We start from the raw sequence: 17,653 nt of genomic DNA, 5'->3' as shown, positions 1-17,653 counted from the left end.
AGAGAGAGAGGGAGGGAGGGAGGGAGGGAGGGAGAGAGGGAGGGAGAGAGAGAGAGAGAGAAAAGAAAACAGAAAATGAAAAGAAAGAAAAAATAAAGATAAATTAGTTATCAATGCTGAGAATCTTCTCAATAATGTGCTAAATGTATTGAGATTGTGGAAGATGTTTTTCAATCATGCCATTAATTGTATGTTTTTTACTGTTTTTTTTAAAGATGTTAACAAAGAGAAATTCGATGTTATGAGCCTTCTGACTGGGTTGACTGTCGCTGGCGTGTTCCTAGTTGTTTTCGGCTTACTTGGCTACTATCTATGTATCACCAAGTGTAACAGGCGGCCATATCCGAGGTAAGTCAAAATATTAAACTCATTAGTATGCATTCCGCATTGTTATTTTTAAGTAGATCAAACCGATAACTCTTTGTTTTTAGGTCTTTACAATAATCTTAGATAATCAAGAAGACTGGGGGTTGGGGATTTAGCTCAGTGGTAGAGCGCTTGCCTAGGAAGCACAAGGCCCTGGGTTCAGTCCCCAGCTCCGAAAAAAAAGAAGACTGTAAAGGCAGTACAGAGACTTTTCGTATACCCTTTGCTCAGTTTCTCCCGTTATTTCCAAATATGTTGCCATAGTCCAGCTGTCAAAAATAAGCAAACTGTGCCAGAGATATGGCTCAGTCAGTAAAGTCCATTCTGCACGAGCATAAGACCTGAGTTCAGATTACCAGCAACTAGAAAACCCTAGTGCGGCAGCATGAGCCTGTCATCCGAGCTTCAGGGAGATGGGGACAGAGACTCGCTAGGGCTTGCCAGTCTGGCTTAATCAGCAAGTGGCACTTCAGAGAGAGACCCTGTCTCAAAAAATACAGTGGAGAGTAACTGAGAAAAACACTGATGCTGACTTCTGACCTACACACACATACATAAAACATTGTAACATCATCACTAACTAAACTAAATTTCTATTTTGCCAGTTTCTCTGTTACTGTCCTCTCTACTCCAGGGCCAGTTAAAGCCCCACACTACACATAATGATGTCTTCCCAAACTCTAGGCTGACAGATGTTTGGTGTTTTAACATCCATATTAACAACCTGATGATATTATTACGGGATTTTTTTTAAGTGTATTTATTTATTTAGTGTGTATGTTGGCACCAGTGAGTCATCACAAACATATGCTAATGATGCTATTTCTAAGACCCTTCAAAAGAACACAAGATCTAGGTGAAGCTGCTCATAGCTACAATCCCGACACTTGAGAGGCAGGGGAAAGGATTCAAGCTCAAGACCGGTCTAAACTACATGCAGAGACCTGTCTCAGATCCCAAGACTGGAGCTTTGCCTCAGCAGAAGAGAGCTTGCCTACTAGCACATGTAGGCCACTCCTTTCCACACCACCGCCCCAATATTTTCAGAAACAGAAAGTCCTAATGTAACAAATCTGTGTGGCAGAAACAAATTAATTCAGGGACTAGAGGTGTGATTCAGTTGGAAGAGGGTTTGCCTAGTGTGCAAGAAATCCTGGGTTCCATCTCCAGCCCCACATACACCTGGTGTGGTGGCACAAGCCTACACATTACCAACACGGGTGGCAGGGGTGGGGGTGGGGAGGATTGGGGAGATGGGGAGGTGGGGGAGGGGTAGGCAGGAGGATCAGAAGTTCAAGATAATCCTTGGCTATGTAACAAATTGGATGCCAGTCTGGGACACATGACACCTTGTTTTAAGGGTAAGGGGTGGGAGGGAACCTGACTTTAAACTATTATTGATACCTCAAAATTAGTAAAAAACAAAATTATTACCAACTAAGGATAGGTAGTACGTTAACAGAGATTGATAGGGATTCATAGGAATCATAATTATTTGCACGACACTCTTGGTTAGGATTTCTTCTGCTGGGATAACACACCATGACCAAAAGCAACTTGAGGAGAATAGGGTGTATTTGGCTTACAAATCCTGGGTCACAGTCTCTTTAGGGAAGCCAAGGCAGGAACTGAAGCAGAGGCCATGGAAGGATCAGGGTTTGCTCAGCCTGCTTTCTTCTAGCATCCAAGACTATCTACCCAGGACTGGCCCCTACAGTGTGCTGGGCCCTCCCCTCCTGTATCAACCATTAGTCAAGAAAACGCCCCACAGACTTGCCTGTTTACTGATCAGTCTGATAGGGGCATTTTCTCAGTCGAGCTTCCGTCTCCTCTCAGATGACTGTAGCTTGCGTTGAGGTAGCAACCAGCATAGTTGCTGGTCATCTTAATGATTCAGTGTGAAGACATTTTTTAGAAGGAATACCAGGTGCTAATGGAGCTGCTGATATTGATACTTGTAGATTCCTGCTTACACTTCTAAAGTCAGCGAAGAGCTCGCATTGAGGACCACGTATCCTTCTCCCACTGCTAGGGATTGAAACCAGGCCTCATTCCACTACTGACAACCTCATCCCTAACCAGTTACAGATGGAAGGCTTTCGTCCACTTTAAAAGACGATTATACAATTCAGGTCTAAATATAGACTAATACAAAACCAGAAAACTTTAATTACACTGTTTAAATTTATGGAATAAGACTGTCCTTGATTATTTCATATCGAATGGAATAATGTGTAGAAGAAGGATATTCAATTAGAAATTAGAAGGCAAAGGTTTGGACATTAATTCTGCTACCGTTTAATAGCGGACCTTAAAGCAAATCCTTCCCCCTCACTTGTTGTTTGAGACATTATCTCACTAGATAACCTGTGTTGGCCTCAAACTCTGTATGTATCCCATGTGGGCCTTGAATTAATAAACCCTGAATTCTGGAATTACAGACATACCTCTAAGCCCCACCAAATTCTACTAAATTAGTTTTGTTTTTGTGTACGTGCTTACTTGAATTTATGTGTACCACATGTGTGCAAGTGCCTGGGAATGCCCAAGGACACTGGATCCCGGGAGCTGGAGTTATAAGCAGCTGTGGGCCATCTGATGTGAGTGTTGGGAACCAAACCCCAGAACTCTGCAGGAGCAGTGTGCTCTCTTAATGGCTGAGCCATCTCTCCTGCCCCTTTTGTGAAGTCGATGGTCTCCTCCTACCATTGCATAGGACTCGTGGGTTAGATTTATGTCCTTAGGTTTTTATGGCTCATGTTTATCAGATGGTCATCCCACTGGTCTGGTCAGGAATGATTACTGATTGACTGATTGATTGATTGAGACAGAGACTCAGGGGGATTTTTTTTTCTTAACTCTGAAATGAACGAGAAAAAAAAAAAACCTCGATTCCTCTTAAATTTTCATAATATCTTTAGTCTTTTGTCAGTTTTCTGACTTTGGTTGTTTGTCAGAATTATCACTTTAAAAGTTACTCATTGGAGCTGGAGAGATAGCTCAGTGATTAACAGCACTGGCTGCTCCCAGCACCCATATGATAGTTCACAACCATCTGTAACTCCAGTTCCAGAAGATCCGATGTCCTCATCTGATTTCTGAGGGTACTAAGCACATACATGGTAAACATATGTGCACACACATACACTAAATAACATTTTAAAACTGTAACAAGGTAAAAATTAAAATAAGCAAATAAAAATTCTGGAGTACACTCCTTTAATCCTAGTACTTGGGAGGCAGAGACAAGTGTGTCTCTGTGAATTCAAGGCTAGCCTGGTCTACATAGTGAATTCCAGCCTATCCATGGCTACATAGTGAGTCTCTGCCTCAGTCAATTAATCAATAAATCAATCAATCACTCCTGACCAGATCAGGAAGATGGCCATCTAATAAGCCTATGTTACAAAAGCTTGAAGACATAAACCTATGTAAAGGTAGAAAGACCATCAACTTCACAAAGGTCTTCTCCGATCTCCACATGCAAGCCGTGTGACATGTGTGCCCACCAACTTCATACACTCCTACACCTCATCATCCCATCATCATCAAATTTTAATTAAAATTAAATAAAAATAGCAGTACAGCTGGGCAGTAGTGAGTGGCACAGCTTTAACCCAGCACTGTGGAGGCAGATGCAGGTGGGTCTTTTCATTCGAGGCCAGCCTGGTCTACCAAGTGAGTTTCAGGAAAGCCAGGGCTATATAGTGAGACCGAATCACAAATAAGTAAATAAGTAAAAACCTTTAAAAAAAAAAACAAACCTCACAATTTATGTTTTAGAAATAACCACTGGACTGGAGAGAGAGTCAGTAGCGTGTTTGTTACAAAAGCGCGAGTGTCTAACTTGGACCCCTGGCACCCTGGTAAAAGCCCAGTGTTGCCACAAGCTTTTCCACCCACGCCCCAGTTCCCAAAGAGTGACTTGGAGGCTTATTATCTATTAATAAATGCCTAGGCCTTAAGCTGGGCTTGTTCCCTGACCAGCTTGCAGCTCAGTTATGCTGTTTGTACTCTTCTATGTCTGCCACATGGCTGGTTACCGCTCCTCAGTCTCATACATCTGACTTCCTCTGGATGGCAAAGCTCCCGCTCCTGACTCTTTCCCAGAGTTCCTCTCTCTGCCAGATGTACCACCTGCTAATCCTGCCTCAGTTTATTGGCCATTAGATTTTTATTTTGACCAATCTGAAGCTGCCGAGGAAAGACAGAGAGACTTGTCTTAAATAAGCCAAAATGTCCCAAAATGGATGGCTCCAGAGAAACAACATCCAAAGTTGTCCTCTGGATTCCACACATACATGCACACATGTACATGCACACACACACACACACACACACACACACACACACACACACAAAGAGAAGAAAGGAAAAAAGAAATTGTTATTTCAGATTTGGTGTGCATACTCTATGTTCTCATTTGCAACTTAATTTTGTGATTTAAAATAGTAAAATTTAAATGCATTTCCATAATAGTACTGTACATAAAAGAAAATCTCTCCTCTTTATTTGCAAGTAGGTTGTTCAGGTCCAGAATTCATCTCACTCACAAGACTTTATAGTCATCTCCAGCTCCATAGCTGAGAACCCAGGCACTCCTTCTCTCCTGTCAAGCCCCCAGGCCATGCTCAGCGCCATCCTGCCTTCCGCCTCTGTGAAGTTTACTCCTGTGACCTCGCACAAGTGGGATCACACAGTATTAGTCTGACTGGTTATTCTGGCGCAGTGCTCTAAGATGTGATTCCTTCCTAGAACAACAGCAGTCGCAGACCAGCGTCTGTTTCAGAAAGAGACCAACATGTATCCTTCCAGCCCTAGACAGGATGTAAACGCACAGGTGCTGGAATGCCAGTGTTCAGATATTGATCAAGTACACAGTTGACTAGACTTTTGTCCCTGGACATGTCACCTACACTGTGCTGTATGGCTCCACTAGAGCAGCAGTTACACAAACACATGCGAACACATTCGGTATTGGCCGGATCATTGGCACATAGTATTAGCTATTGCTAGTACCAGTCATTTGCAAACTCAAGTTGTTCCAAAAGTTTAAGCAACAGTGTTCCTACCTTCTCAAGTGGTATTTGTGCTGCTTTTTTTTTTAAAGATTTTATTTATTTATTATATATAAGTACACTGTAGCTCTCTTCAGACACACAAGAAGAGACATCAGATCCCATTACAGATGGTTGTGAGCCGCTATATGGTTGCTGGGATTTGAACTCAGGACCCCTGGAAGAGCAGTCAGTGCTCTTAACCACTGAGCCAACTCTTCCAGACCAGGTGTATGCTTAATGGTAGCACACCTGGATAATACACTTGAGCCCGGGTTCAATTGCTAGCATATAAATAAGCAAGTAGGTAAATAAATAAAAAGTGCTTAAAGCCCCGAGTTCAATTCCCAGCACCACAGAACAACCAAACAGAAAACCAGTTCAGAGATTGGACTGACTGTAGATTTACCCAGCTCTCATAGGTTCATGTGAAGTTAAAATTGAGATGTATCATAAATAAATTCCTTTTAGACTCAGCAGATTATAAAATACTGACTAATGACTCTGCGTCAGTCCCTGTGCAACTAACTTCAGCCCTGCTGGTCATGAGCTGGGTTGCCATCACCAGTGTGCGCCTCTTATCAATGCATTCTGTAGTTTTTGAAAGGGAAGGGGAGCTGTTCAAAGGAGACATGGGGGGATTACTATTTGGTTAGGACAGAGACAGGGAAGGAGGGAGGGAGGGAAGGAGGGAGGGAGGGAGGGAGGGAGGGAGGGAGGGAGGGAGGGAGGGAGGGACGGAGAGGCCACATTTAAACACATGAAAGTACTGGGTAATTTCAGCTTGGGGAAGATGGTGACAGGTGAAACCTCCGTGAAGCAAGAGGAATTTAAAAAAGGCTTCTTTTTTGACAACTGTTCTTGAGAAAGCAGTAATCTGTTGCATCCTGGGAGCGCAGTGCTTGAATAATACACGGTGGAGCAGGAAGAACCTGTAGGGTAGAGGAGCGTCCGTCCATCGTCCATCGAGATGCCAGCGTAGGACTCCCAGGGGAGGTCAGGAGTCTGGACTTGTCTGTGAGGGAAAAGAAGCTGTGAGACTTGGTAGCCAGTAGAAAGCTGGAGATGTGAGCTCTGTATTAACTTCTGGCTGAAGAACCATACACGAAGACTCAGGGGGAAAATGAAATTCAGATTTGGCAGAATAAAATAATATTTTATATCAAAGAGGGTGTGAGGAGATGGCTCAGCAGTGAAGAGCACTGGCTGCTCATGTAAAACAAAACAGTTAAAAAAAGATAAATACAGGAAGAGCGGAACAACAAATGGCTACCTGTAAAAAGACACTTGAGCTGGTTCTCCAAAGGGGACAGACAAACATGACATAGAGCATGTTGGGATTGCACATGCCTGTGCTACTGCGCCTGGCTTTTACATAGGTCTGGGAATCCAAACCCGGGTTATCAGTGTTTCAAGATGAACTGACACTAACAAAGCCAACTCCCAGACCTAAGTTAACCGTCCCTTAGTGGGAAAAATACTATAGGCAGGGACTAGAGGTTAGTCAGAATTGACTCTGAGCCTTAATTCTTTTATTACCCTTAACTATAGGGTGTTAATTTATGCATTGATACTGTCTAGTCAGCCAACTTCACAGTCTAAACAGCTCGGTTTTCTAAATTTGAATTGTAGTTTGCAGACAAGCAAGATGGCTCAGTAGGTAAAAGCACTTGCCACTAATTCCGACAGCCCGAGTTCAGTTCCTGAGACTTACATGTTAGAAGAGAACTGAATGAGAAAGTTGTCCTCGGGTTTGCACGCGCACGTGTGTGTGTGTGTGTATGTGTGTATGTGTGTATGTGTGTGTATGTGTGTGTGTTTGCACATGCATGTACACGTGTCTGTATACATATGTAGACACACAAACCAATGGATTTTTTTAAAAATGTTAATGTCGTTTGCAGTTCACAGGACAGAATGGGAACCCACACATTGAAAACTTCAGACCCACATGAGATTGTAGCCTTCACTAGCTGATAAGGTGTTATGAAATGATTTGTTGGGTGTAGTGGTATAAATCAGCAATTCTAGAACTGGGCAGGATTGCCAGTTTAAGATGTGACACAATAGTGAGTTCAAGGCCAGCTCAGCAACCTGGAACAAAGACCCTGTCCCCCCAAAATTTTAAAATGGCATAGTACTTGTCTAGTATCATACCCAAAACTCTGGCAATCCCAATATGATGAGAAGATAAAAGAAGAGAAGGGTTAGACTTGGACAAAGCCTTTTTTCAGTGCTGAGATTCGAACCCAGATCTTCACACACACTAGGCTACTGTTTTACCATGTACTTGGCCAAGAAGTACAGAATGACAGCATTTTCACAATGGAACAGTGCTAGTCAAAAGCACAGAGAGGCAGACTGGGGGTGTGGCTCAGCTGATAGATCTCTTGCCTAAGCATTCACAAAGGCACTTGTTCAAACCCTGGGACTGCATGATTAGAGCATGGTCGTACATGCCTGTAATCTCAATGCCCAGGAGGTAGAGGCAGGAGTTCAAGGTCATCCTTAACACAGAGTGAGTTTGAGGCCAACTTGGGCTACATTAGACTCTGTTTCAGGAAAAGGAACAGGAAGGAGGAGAGAGGAGACTAAAAGAAAAGAAGAGAGAAAAAAGGAGACAGAGAATTCTACTTAGCCAAGAAGAAAGGTATGAAAAATACAGTGAGACCAGAATAAAGGAGTTTCAAGAGTTCCATAACCATGGAAAGCAAGGCATTTCTAGACTGCAAGACGAAAATACTGCTTGGGAAGAGCTAAAGGCCAACCGGGCAACAGGGCTGCAGAGACTGCCTCTGTGGCATCTGTCTCCTTGGCTTGGTGTCAGGCCACCTCACAAAGCTCAGATTTGATTTCAGGAGCAAGGAAAAACAGGATTCACTCTGCCGGCAGCCTGACTTCAAACATCCTACTCAGTCCACCCAACTCTGTGGAGGTAGCGTTATTATCCCCATTTTAGAGAGAAGGAAACTGAGTCAGGGAGTGTGACTTTGATCAGGGATGACAGAATATAGTTTCAGTACCACATTGAGCCAAGACTTCAAAGCTCTTAGCGCTTCTATGATAGTAGAAAGACTACTTTGAGCTTCCGCATGTAAAGTTAACCTGTTGTTTCATTAATAAATGAATTGGGTTTTAAATTTATCAAAACTAGTTGGGTTTTTTTGGTTGGTTGGTTTGGGGTATTTTGTTTTTGATTTTTGTTTTGTTTTGTTTTGTTTTGAAGACAGGGTTACTCTGTGTTACTCACTTGTAGGCTGACCTCAAACTCAGAGATCCTCCTGCCTCTGCCTTCCAAGTGCTGGGATTAAAAGTTTTTACCACCATGCCCAGCTGGATTTTTTTTTTTAATAAGATGAGGCCTCATGCATACCAGGCTGGACTTGAATTTGCTATGTAGACAAGGATGGCCCCAGCTTCTATCTCCCAAGTGTTACAATTTTAGAAATGGGCCACTATGCCCAGTTTAGAATTTGAATCCCCTCCACCCCAACAGCACAGTGTGTGTGTGTGTGTGTGTGTGTGTGTGTGTGTGTAGGTGTGTGTGTGTGTAGGTGTGTGTGTGTGTTTAGGTGTGTGTGTATGTGTGTGAGTGTATGTTGCGTGTTTGTGTGTGTGTCTGTGTGTGTCTGTGTGTTTATGTGTGTGTGTATGTGTGTGTGTTTATGTGTGTATGTGTATGTGTGTGTGTGCATGTGTGTGTGTTTATGTGTATGTGTGTGTGAGTGTGTGTGTGAGTGTATGTTATGGATACATGCACATGCGTGTTGGTTCACTCTGTGTGTGAAGGCCAGAGGTCAGTGTCAGATGTCTTTCTCAATGCTTCTCAGCCTTATTCTTTAACACAAGATCTCTTGTTAAAAATGGACTGTAGAGAGACTTGTCTCAAACAATCAAACAAAAAATTCTAAATTGGGACTGGGAAGATGGGTCAGGGGAGGCAGTGTCTGCTATGAAAGCACATGCACCCACTGTCACACATACATACATGCAGGCAAGGCAGTCATACCCATGAAATAAATATAAATAAATGTATTTAAAAGTTGAGCACGGGGCTGGAGAGATGGCTCAGCGGTTAAGAGCACTGACTGCTCTTCCAGGGGTCCTGAGTTCAAATCCCAGCAACCACATGGTGGCTCACAGCCATCTGTAATGTAACCTGATGCCCTCTTCTGGTGTGTCTGAAGACAGCTACAGTGTACTCACATACATTAAATAAATAAATCTTAAAAAAAAAAAAAAGTTGAGCACGGTAGTGCATGTTTGTGACTGTGCTGAAGAGGTAGAGACACTTAGATCCTGGGTACAGTCAGGCTGAAGTGTTGAATTTCCTTTTCCTTTTCTTTTAATTTGAGACAGGGTTTCTCTGTGTGGTCCTGGTACCCTGGAACTCTGTAGACCAGGCTGGCCTGGAACTCACAGAGATACGTCTGCCTCTCCCTCTGTCTGCAAAGGTGTGCCTGGTGAAGTTTAGAATATTTATTGTTTATTTGTTTATTTATGCTTCCCAGACAAGGCTTCTCTGTGTAACTCTGGCTGTCCTAGAACTCACCCTATACACTAGGCTGGCCTTGAACTCAAAGATCCAACTACCTCTGCCTCCTAAGTGCTGGGATTAAAGGCATCTAGATGCTTCTAGAAGCATGGCTTCTAGAATTTTTTTAATATTATGTTAACCGAGAAACTCACCTCTCATAGATCTAAATGTCATCTCTCTGTTTAGTTCTTCAGCCATCTACACAAGAACAGCCAGACACACGCCCTCCATCATTTTCAGAAGCCCTGAGGAAACTGTCTTGTCTCTGTCGCCATCTTCAGAGGATGCAGGGCTACCTTCCTATGAACAGGCAGTGGCACTGACCAGAAAGCACAGCATCTCGCCACCACCTCCCTATCCTGGGCCTGCAAAAGGATTTAGGGTATTTAAAAAGTCTATGTCACTCCCATCTCACTAATCCTACCTGGCTGCCTCGCTGGAAGACATTCGTTCATATGGTTGAATAATTTATTCTCCCTGAAGTAAAAAAGGTCTGCTTGTTCAGCTTTTTATGACGCACGGAAAGGAATTAAGGAATGATACACAGAGCAGAATTCACCACAGCTCTGCTTTCGTCTCGGACCTGAACTGGATTGCTGGCATCTTGGTAAGAAACTTCATCTCCATTACCTTGAAGTTAAGAAGAAAGTGCCTTTTGCAGCATATACTACTGTACTGGTTCAAAACCCTTTGCTGTAGTTGGATAATGTGGTATGAGCCTACAAACACTCAGGAGGCTTAGAGAGATGAGAGCTCACCCTGTCTCAAAACACAGTTTGCTATTGGTAGAATAATTAGAATTAGCCAAAAGGAACTGTCAGTCTTAGATCATGAGATTGGTCTTCTCTTCCTTAGGATTTCTTTTTTGACTGAAAATAATCATACAATTTGATGCTTGCTGTAAATCTGTTCTAATTAGTGCAGAGCATTCATCAAATTTGCAGGTCTTATTTTTCACTATCAATCACAGTTCCATGGAGTCAAGAGGTTTCGTTTGTTTTTGTTTTTTTTAAAAAAAATAGTATTCATGGGCTAAGAAGATGCCTCACTTGGAAAGTGCTTGTCATGCAAATATGAGGACCTGAGTTCAATCCTCAATACTCGTTCATGTTTGAAGCAAACAAACAACAACAACAAACAAAAGAAGCAAACAAACAAACAAATTGGAGTCCTTGGGTGCACACCTGAAATCTCGGCACTGTAGGAGGGGACTCAGGAGAACCTCTGGGGCTGGTGGCTAGCCACACGAGCTGAATCAGGAACCTCCAAGTTCAGTGAAAGACTCTGTCTCAAAAATTAGGTAGAGCTAGTAAGGTAGGTGAATGCCTTTAATCCCAGCTCAAGAGGCAGAGATCTCTGTGAGTGAGTTCAAGGCCAGTCTTCTACATTGTGAGTTCCAGGACAACTACAAAGTCTGCCTCAAAAAAAAAAAAAAAAAAAACCAAGACGGGGAAGTAGTGGTACATGCCTTTGATCACAGCACTCAGAAGGCAGAGGCAGAAAGATGTCTGTGAGTTCGAGGCCAGCTTCGTCACAGAGCTAGTTCTAGGACAGCTAGGGCTACACAAAGAAACCCTGTCTCAAAAACCATTAAAAAAAAAAAAAAAGGTGGAAAGCAATTGAAGAAGATACCAGTATCAACTTCTGACCTCTACATGCACAAGCTCACATGCGTGTACATACATGCACATAATATTGAGCTAGAAGTTTAGTAATAGAATGGAATGGTAGAGGCAAGTGGTTGAACATTTGCTTCATATGCATGAGGTCCCGGGTTTGAAGTCCCTAGCAGTATCAACTAAAGTCACCAGAAAACCTTTGCATCTTATGTGCACAGGTGAGGTTTTGTTGTTGCTGTTGCTATTGCTGTTGTTGCTGTTGTTGTTGTTGTTGTTGATCTGTTTGTTGGTGTCTATGTGTGTATTTGTGTGTGTGTCTGCCACGCACACATATGATTGAACCAAAACATATATGCTAAACACACGCTGTACAACTAAGCCAAACTCTCAGTCTCCTTGTTTCTCCTAGTACATCTTAACACACAGAAAACACATCACAGTCTTAACGGATACTTATCATAATCATAAAAATGGTCAACTCTTCCTTAAGACTGTAGAAGAGCTCAGTGGAAAAACCCATGCTTAGCATATGTGCAAGAACCTGGGTCAGATCCCCAGCACCAAAACAAAACAAAAACGTAGCAGAGTATTGTGGGACCGTGAAAGGTGGCGTGGTCCCCGGTTTATAAAGTTAGATTTCAATCCTGCTCGTATTTGATGAGTACACCCTAGTTAAGTATCTAGAAAGTCCACATCGTATTGCAGTGTGTGCGGATGTGAGCGTACGAGTCTTTTATGGCATTGTAATCTGCGGGACCTGGTATAACATAGCAGCAGTCTCAATGCTTAGGAGGCAGAGGCATAAGGATCACAAGTTCGAGGCCAGCCTAGGCTACACACTTGGTTCAAGGGTCACCTGGAATAATCAGTGAGATTTTGTCTCAGATAAAACAGAACACAAGACAGCATCATCTTCATGAAGACAGATAAAAGGAAGACATTAGTTGTCAGAGACTGGCAAAGCTTTATCCTTTTACATTTTCAGGCTCGTTGGCTGCTTGTCACAAATAGATCATCTACCAACACTTCTATGTAATTAGAAGTGTGTTTAAGCCTCCCATATTACCCCTGAAGTTCTTCTGTTCTTCATGACTTCAGTCCACCGCACCTTTTCCATTATAACTGCGTATATGCTTTGCAAGTATTTTAATTCTCTTTTCAAAAGGTTACTAGGACTGACCGCTCGCTTTGTAATAATCAGAGTTACAGCATAACTTGTCTGAACTCCATTTGGTTGGTAAGAGCTGGGTTTGACATGAGTGAGTCCATGTGTCTAGTCCCATCGCATACTTTACAGAATTATACTTAGGACAAGTAGAGATTTAAAAAGGTAGGAGGGGTGGAGAGATTTTTTTTTTCCTGTGGTTAAAAAGCATATGCTGCTCTTCTAAGGGGCCCGTTTGTACCCAAGGACTCACATTGGGCTCCTCACAACCAACTATAACTCCATCTCCAGGGGGATCCAGTGCCTTCTTCCGGTCTTTGCAGGCACCTACACTCATGTGGCACACACATACACACACACACACACACACACACACACACACACACCCATTAAGAATATAGTTTTTTAATTTTTGTTTTATTTTGGTTTTTTAAAGCAGGGTTTCTCCACACACCTATGGCTGTCCTGGAACTCACTATGTAAATCAGGTTGGCCTCAAACTCAAAGATCCACCTGTCTTGCCTCCCAAGTGCTAATATTAAAGATATAAGGTATGCACCACCACCCCTGGCTTTAAATATATATATGTAAAGTGTGTCTTCTTTTAAATTTACAGTGCTGGAGATCAGAGCTAGGGCCTTGCTCATGTTGGAAAAAGCCCTACCCCTGAGCTACACACACTTCCATATCCCATATCTTTTACCGAATCCTAATTTGAAATGTTGTATTGACTCTATGAGTCTAACCACAAAGTTAGCTTCAGGACCTGTGACAACCTCACGTTGTCCCACTAGCAACCTTACCTTGGTCAACTACCCTAACTTGAAGGGATCTCAAACTGTGAAGTCACTGGTCGGCACCAGTGTTGGTGTCCTGATACTTTGAACACAAGAAGAAAAATGTAACAGAACCGTTGTTAACAAGCACCTGGAGACTGAAGGGAAATTTCTCAATGTAAAGGCGCTGGTGCGGATCCTGTTTCGCTAACCTCCTTCTTTCCTGTGGTGTTTTGGGTGTTGAGTTGTCCCACGTGATTACTGTAGGGCTTTTTAGTTTGTTGTTTTGTTTTTGCTTCTCTGGGGGATGGATTGGTGCTAAACATCAAATCTGTTTTCATGTAGGTTTTATACATGACTAGACCAGTTTTTCTTTCCATTACAATTGGGACATGAATGGAATATGGCTCTAATTAGATTTTAAAGAAAAAAGGCACTGTTATAAAACTCTGCATTTGGTAGGGCAAAAAAGAGCACAGGCTTCGGCTATGGGAGTTTGGCATCTGTTAATAATATGCTCCTGAGGAAGGAGAGTGGGGAGGGAAGCACTAAGAACAATTCAAAGCTGCAGAGGAACATGGTCTTCTCTTCACCCTCAGACTTTTTCCTTTTGTGTGATGGTGTTGGTGTTGGGCAACAAACCCAAGGTCTTGTCCATGCCAGACAAGCACTCGAGCAGGGGTTTGTATTAATATCCTCTTCTCCTTGCATTAGTCTCCAAATTCTAATCAGATTTCTTTTTCTATTTCTCAGATCATTTATTTGTGTGTATACTCCTCCTAAGTGTAAAAGAGAATTTTAATGCTTAGCCAAAGCTCGTGTTACTCATGGCATCTTTGTTTTAATTAAATGTGAGTTAAATTCTACTGGTCATTTGATCTGAAATGTTATGTATGACACATATGCTATTAGAGGGTATTTCCATATTTTTTTTAAAAACTAGATTGTTGGAGACAGGCATGGTAATGTAGGCCCAGAATACCAGTACTTGAGAAACCAAGACAAGAAGATTGATACAGATTAAAGGCCAGCCTTGGTACAGAATAAGACTTCATCTAAGAAAGGGAGGAAGAAAGAAAGAAAGAAAGAAAGAAAGAAAGAAAGAAAGAAAGAAAGAAAGAGAGAGAGAGAGAGAGAGAAAGAAAGAAAGAAAGAGAGAAAGAGAGAAAGAGAGAAAGAGAAGGGAAGGAAGGAATTGAGGGAGGGAAGGAAAGAAAGGAACAAAGAAAGAAAACCAAAGCCAACAAACAAAATATTATATTGGGTTGAACCATGGCTAAATGTATCCTTAGCTTACACAGACACCTGGGTTTTATCCCCAACACCAAGTGAAAAGTTTAAGCTGAAGAGATGGTTCAGTGAGTAAAGACATTTTCCGCCATAGTTGAAGGAACAAACTTATTCCTGCAAACTAGTCTCTGGTGACTTTGACATGCATGCAGGGACACATCTACCTTCACCACTTTCCAATAAGTAAATAAATGCAATTGTTTTTTTAATTAAAATAAGATAAAATAAAAGTTATTACCTTTTGTAGGTACTGTCTCTGGTCATCTAAAACATGTATGCTATATGTTGATGCCTTCGGTCTGATGGATTGTATTTCTTCCATGTTTTGGGTTTACAAACATTTCCTTACAGTTTGAAGATAACCAGTACAAATGTATCAGTATTTGTATTATTTGCAAACAACAACCCATTTTTTAATGCATAGCTTTCCTAAAATATAACTGTGTTTCTATTTTAATGAACTTCTTGTTACATTTGCCTTTTATACACGTGAATAAACTTTATATTAAGTAATATTTATTGCTTGTTTTATAATGACTCATATAATATTATGCAGGTTAAGCCCGATCAACTACTTGCATGTTTTCAAAATAATGTTTATAGCATATGTATCTTTCTTCTGGTTAGGCCAGCAACCTATTTAAACAACTGAGCTATAGTTGTTTGGGTGTTATTGTTTAATAAAGTTTTAATATATAATATGTAATTTGAGGCAAACATATTATTTCTTCGAACTAAATGTATGTGTGCTGGGATGTAGCCTATCATGTGTGAAATCTTACATTTGACCTTTAGCTCAGCTCCAAACCAAAACACACTTCTTCCTCTCTGTATGGCTTAATAGTCAGTTCACCACTAAATAACATTCCATCTTTGTTAGGGTTTTATTGCTGTGAAGAGACACCTTGACCAAGGCAACTCTTATAAATGGAAACATTTAATTGGGACTGGATATCAGTTTCAGAGATTCAATCCATTGTCGTCATGGCAGGAGGCAAGGCAGTGTGTAAGCAGACAAGGTGCTGGAGGAGCCATGGGTTCTACATCTTGATCTGAAGGCAACCAGGAAACTATCTTCTGCATTGCCTGAGTATAGAAGTCATCAAAATCAACCCCCACAGTGATGCACTTCCTCCAACAAAGCCACCCCTTCTAATAGTGCCATCCCCTATGGCCAACCACTGAAACACATGAATCTATGGAGGCAAAACCTATTCAAACCACCACACATTCCCTTGTCCAGATGGACCACAGTATATCCATTAACCCTCTCAAAAACATCATGTTTGCTTTCAAGTTTGGCAATTGTGAATAAAAACACTTTAAAAGGGAAACATAACAACAGAAACTGAGGAAATTAAAAAAATTATCAGATCCTACTACAAAAGCCTATACTCAACAAAGCTAGAAAATCTGGAGGGAACAGACAATCTTGTAGACAGATACAAGGTACTAAAGTTAAATCAGGATCAGAAAAAAACATCTAAACAGTACCATAACCCCTAAAAAAATAGAAGCAATCATTAAAAGTGTCCCAACCAAAAAAATCCCAGGACTAGATGGGTTTAGTGCAGAATTCTATCAGACCTTCAAAGAAGACCTAATACCAATACTCTTCAAACTATTCCACAAAATAGAAACAGAAGGAGTATTACCCAATTCATTCTTTGAAGCCACAATTATGCTTATACCTAAATCCCACAAAGACCCAACAAAGAAAGAGTACTTCAGACCAATTTCCCTCATGAATATCGATGCAAAAATACTCAATAAAATTCTCACAAATAGCATCCAAGCACACATCAAAACAATCATTCGCTATGATCAAGTAGGCTTCATCCCAGGAATGCAAGGATGGTTCAATATATGGAAATCCATCAATATAATCCACTATATAAACAAACTCAAGAAAAAAAAACAAAACACACGATCATCTCATTAGATTCTGAGAAAGCATTTGACAAAATTCAACACCCCTTAGGAATTCAAGGCCCATACCTAAACGTAGTAAAAACAATATACAGTAGCCAACATCAAACTAAATGGAGAGAAACTTGAAGCAATCCTACTAAAATCAGGGACTAGATAAGGCTGCCCACTCTCTCTCTACCTATTAAGTATAGTACTTGAAGTCCTAGCCAGAGCAATAAGACAACAAAAAGAGATCAAATGGATACAATTGGAAAGGAAGAAGTCAAAATATCACTATTTGCAGATGATATCATAGTACACTTAAATGACCCCAAAAGTTCCACCAGAGAACTACTAAGCCTGATAAACAACTTAAGCAAAGTGACTGGGTATAAAATTAACTCCAACAAATCAGTAGCCTTCCTCTACTCAAAGGATAAAGAAGCTGAGAAAGAAATTAGGGAAATGACACCCTTCACAATAGTCCCAAATAATATAAAATATCTTGGTGTGACTTTAACCAAGCAAGTGAAAAATCTATATGACAAGATCTCTTTCAAGTCTCTGAAGAAAGAAATTGAAGATCTCAGAAGATGGAAAGGCCTCCCATGCTCATGGATTGGCAGGATTGATACAGTAAAAATGACCATATTGCTGAAAGCAATCTACAGATTCAATGCAATCCCCATCAAAATTCTAACTCAATTCTTCATAGAGTTAGAAAGAGCAATTTGGTGGTTGGGGATTTAGCTCAGTGGTAGAGCGCTTGCCTAGCAAGCACAAGGCCCTGGGTTCGGTCCCCAGCTCTGAAAAAAAGAAAAGAAAAGAAAAAAAAAAAAGAAAGAAAGAAAGAGCAATTTGCAAATTCATTTAGAATAACAAAACAAAACAAAACAAAAAAAAAAAACAGGCTAGCCAAAACTATTCTGAAC

General features: G+C 41.3%; 1 protein-coding gene across 2 annotated transcripts in view; it reads left to right on the top strand.

Annotated features, from left to right (window-relative positions):
- The window catches only part of Prrg4 (proline rich and Gla domain 4), a 28,698-nt gene extending 13,373 nt beyond the window's left edge, over positions 1-15,325 (top strand). Inside the window, exons 5-6 of one of the 2 annotated variants that reach the window (XM_006234655.4) lie at positions 216-348; positions 10,147-15,325. In XM_006234655.4, the coding sequence (XP_006234717.1) occupies positions 216-348; positions 10,147-10,378 (365 nt within the window). In that variant the 3' untranslated portion in view covers positions 10,379-15,325. The remainder of the gene's footprint in view (positions 1-215; positions 349-10,146) is intronic. The other variant, NM_001109203.1, reaches the window with a different exon arrangement.
- Positions 15,326-17,653: the final 2,328 nt, after the last annotated feature.

The sequence above is a fragment of the Rattus norvegicus genome, chromosome 3 (assembly GCF_036323735.1).
Source record: "Rattus norvegicus strain BN/NHsdMcwi chromosome 3, GRCr8, whole genome shotgun sequence".
Classification (NCBI taxonomy): Eukaryota; Metazoa; Chordata; class Mammalia; order Rodentia; family Muridae; genus Rattus; species Rattus norvegicus.
The sequence above is the reverse complement of the archived record's forward strand: the minus strand, read 5'-3'. Positions and strand labels throughout refer to the sequence as shown.